The sequence below is a fragment of the Bidens hawaiensis genome, unplaced genomic scaffold (genome assembly GCF_021521415.1).
Source record: "Bidens hawaiensis isolate Kalapana, Puna unplaced genomic scaffold, B.hawaiensis_p1.1 tig00003653_1, whole genome shotgun sequence".
NCBI lineage: Eukaryota > Viridiplantae > Streptophyta > Magnoliopsida > Asterales > Asteraceae > Bidens > Bidens hawaiensis.
Window position 1 is genome coordinate 540707 of NW_027491209.1, and position 3974 is coordinate 544680.

At 38.3% G+C, this 3974-nt stretch overlaps 1 protein-coding gene across 2 annotated transcripts; it reads left to right on the forward strand.

Annotated features, from left to right (window-relative positions):
* Positions 1–1199: 1199 nt before the first annotated feature.
* On the forward strand, positions 1200–3411 carry LOC143624063 (tubulin alpha-4 chain-like). Of its 2 annotated transcripts, XM_077094811.1 has the most exons (4): positions 1200–1380; positions 1891–2125; positions 2216–3045; positions 3131–3411. In XM_077094811.1, the coding sequence occupies exons 1-4, from the start codon at positions 1288–1290 to the stop codon at positions 3290–3292; spliced, it is 1320 nt and encodes a 439-aa protein (XP_076950926.1). In that variant the 5' UTR covers positions 1200–1287; the 3' UTR covers positions 3293–3411. The 2 variants fall into 2 exon arrangements, with proteins under 2 accessions (XP_076950926.1, XP_076950925.1); XM_077094810.1 differs by having other exon boundaries at positions 2216–3411.
* Positions 3412–3974: the final 563 nt, after the last annotated feature.

Genomic DNA, 3974 nt, shown 5'->3' on the forward strand with positions numbered 1-3974 from the left:
TTATAACCTGAAATGATTGGATAGATTATGTCAAAAGACTTAAAACTAAAAAGGGGGTGTTTGGGATTGCTTATTTTCATCAACTTATGACTTGTAAACTTTTTGAAAAGTAATAAGGTGTTTGAGATTGCTTCTATTGTGAAAAGAAAAGTTCCATAAGTTACACTTTTGTAACTTATTAACTTAATGGAAAGTTATAAGAAGGCAAAATAAGGAATCCCAAACCCCCTAAAGATATGGACATCAAGTTTTATAATTTCAACTTAATTTCTTTGGTATATTTTAGTATTTGTATTTATTTTTTTAGAATTAAATAGTCATGCTCGTGTCATATTCGAATTGATATATCTAACACTTTTTTAGTGCGTGTCAAATTTGGAATTTTTTACATAGCACTTACTTACTATGTGTAGTAGCACTTACTTACTATGTGTAGTAGACAAGATGAAATGCATGTATCACTGTCCTATGCCCCTCACCTGTCTTGAACCTACAGTGTGACATTTCCGCCCCTCTTATAGTTCCTTCGTAAACTTTTATTCAAATTAAGATGGCATGTGGTATTAAAATTGCGTTACCAAAGGCTCTGAGGAATTATTTCAACACGACACCACTTTGCCACCTAGCTAAAACTAGGGGTGAGCAATAACCGAGCTGTTAATCAAAACAAGACTGAAAACCGATAAAAGCAACCCTTAATTAACCCAGAACGAACAAACCGAAACCGATTAACTGAAGATTAACTGAAATCTGGGTATCGATTTTTTCGTACTCTCGATTAACCGAAGTGAACCAGATCATTCATATTTTCATATAATTTTGGCTTTTATATATCAATTTCATGCATTTCTAGATTAACCGAAGTGAACCGAAAATTGACAAAGAAACCGAATAACCAAATGGTTAATAAATATATTAACCGAGGCTTCCGTTTAGGTTTAGATTCATAGCCGAACCGAATCAAAATGTGCACACACCTAACTAAAATGATTCCGCCCGGTTGAGTCATTCTTGCACTTCATCCTGGCTATTTTCTTTTTTTACCAAATCAAAGAAGAAGTAAAACCCGGGATATTAATTTGAAGTTACCGTAGTGATATTTGTGGGCAAGTGGCAACCGACGAATGAGAGCAGACCCACGTTCTTTGTCGCCTATATATTTAAACCACACCCTATTCCTATTCCTATCTCACCCATTTGAGTGGCGTCTTGATAAACGCACGCCCTTCGAATATCTCTCTATTCCTAGATCTCCGATTCCATATTATATTTTCATTTCAACCGACAATGAGAGAGTGCATTTCCGTCCACATCGGTCAAGCCGGTATTCAAGTTGGCAATGCCTGCTGGGAACTCTACTGCCTTGAGCACGGCATTCAGGTATTCTTCGTTTTTTTAATCACCATATATTATTTGTATCGATTATTACTACTATTAGCTTTCAGATTTTATGTGCAGTACTTTCAGATCTGTGTGTTTTATGTAATGTTATATGAAATGATAATGTGAATTAGTCGATACTGCGGTTTTAGATGCATGTTTGATGCTTAGATCTATGGTTCATGATGCTAATTTGTATAGATCTTATCAGCATTTGATAATTTTATGTGGATTTTTCTGTTCTGGAGATAGATGTAGTGTTTTGATACGATAGATTGTTTAGATGATTACATTTATGCACAATTGATGTTTTTGTGTGGATTCCTTCATGTACTCTGTTTGCTGTTTTGAAGGGTTGATGTAATTGTTTATTATGCGTGCATCTGATGACGAGTTTGAATGTAATTTTTTAAACTGATAATTGATTAGTTTAACAATGAAAAATAAGGGTGGATGATTTTGTTGGATATGTTTGTTTTAAATCTGACTATTTTTATGTGGTTATTACAGCCTGATGGCCAGATGCCGAGTGACAAAACTGTTGGAGGAGGCGACGACGCCTTCAACACCTTCTTCAGTGAGACAGGCTCTGGTAAACACGTTCCTCGTGCTATCTTTGTGGATCTTGAGCCCACTGTCATTGATGAAGTCAGAACTGGAACTTACCGTCAACTCTTTCACCCCGAGCAACTCATCAGCGGGAAAGAAGATGCCGCCAACAACTTTGCTCGTGGCCACTATACCAGTAAATACCTTACCAGTCTTTTAAATTATTTTTATCTTCTTAACTAGTTAGTTTAATAATATGTTACTGATTATGTTTCTTGTTTTATAGTTGGAAAAGAGATTGTTGACCTTTGCCTTGACCGCATCCGAAAGCTAGCTGACAACTGCACTGGTCTTCAAGGCTTCCTAGTCTTCAATGCTGTGGGTGGAGGAACCGGTTCTGGTCTTGGCTCTCTTTTGTTGGAGCGGTTGTCAGTTGACTACGGTAAAAAGTCGAAGTTGGGTTTCACCGTGTACCCTTCACCCCAGGTTTCAACATCAGTTGTTGAGCCATACAACAGTGTGCTCTCCACTCACTCGCTCTTGGAACACACTGATGTTTCGGTGTTGCTTGACAATGAAGCAATCTATGATATCTGCAGGCGTTCATTGGACATCGAGCGCCCCACATACACCAACCTCAACCGTCTGATTTCTCAAGTGATTTCATCGTTAACCACTTCTTTGCGGTTTGATGGAGCTTTGAATGTGGATGTTACTGAGTTCCAAACTAATCTTGTACCTTATCCAAGAATCCACTTCATGCTTTCGTCTTATGCACCGGTTATCTCAGCTGAGAAAGCATACCATGAACAGCTGTCGGTTGCTGAGATCACCAACACTGCGTTTGAACCGTTGTCTATGATGGCTAAGTGTGATCCGCGCCATGGTAAGTATATGGCTTGTTGTTTGATGTACCGGGGTGATGTGGCACCTAAGGATGTGAATGCAGCTGTGGGGACTATTAAGACCAAGCGTACCATTCAGTTTGTTGACTGGTGTCCGACTGGGTTTAAGTGTGGTATTAACTACCAGTCACCGACTGCTGTTCCTGGTGGGGATTTGGCTAAGGTGCAGAGGGCCGTGTGCATGATTTCAAACTCTACGAGTGTTGCTGAGGTGTTCTCGAGGATTGACCACAAGTTTGACCTTATGTATGCAAAGAGGGCTTTTGTTCATTGGTACGTTGGTGAGGGTATGGAAGAAGGTGAGTTTTCTGAGGCTCGTGAGGATTTGGCGGCTCTGGAGAAGGATTATGAAGAGGTTGGTTTGGAGTCTGGCGAGGGTGAAGATGAGGACGAGGAGGAATACTGAGGAGATAGGTGGCAGCTTTGTTATGTTACTATTACTATTGTGTTGTTTTTAGTACTTGCTGTTTTCGTGCTGGTGTCTATGTCATCTTTGTTGTGGTTGGATTGCAGACTCTTTTTGTTATGTGTTTTGAGACCTCTAGTATGAATAAAAGTTTTTGATATTATGTGTTAAGTTTTTTGTTATACTTGGATTTTTTTAATTAGGCTTAACCCAAGCAAGGTCAACTAAATTTTATTTGTTACTGCAGTGTTCTATATTGCTATATCAAAATCGTAGGGCACTGTGAAAACCAAGATATTGTACCTTGAACTGATGATGTTTGCAAATCGTTGATGCCAGCTAAATATATTGTACTTATATAATCCAAAACTACAAATTTTCAGAATATAACAATATCCTAGGCTTGGAAAAATTGGTGGCCAGCAAAACTATTCCCGAGTGGTCAAGTGGGTATCACTAAAGGTCACTTGCTTTGCTTGGAGGGTGCCGTTAAATAGGATTATGTCGTATGATGCTTTAGAGGTAATAGTAGTTTCACAAGTCGATTTACACAACTCTTGAACACAGCATATTAGATTATCTACAAATCAAGATGAGACTGTAGAATTGTACTATAAAGAAAATACAACTCAACACTACTGTAATGTAACATTAACCTGAAGATGACAATAAAGATCTATAGCATACTCGCCGAGAACACTAGAGCGTTTAAGTAACAATTTAGAATTTTGATG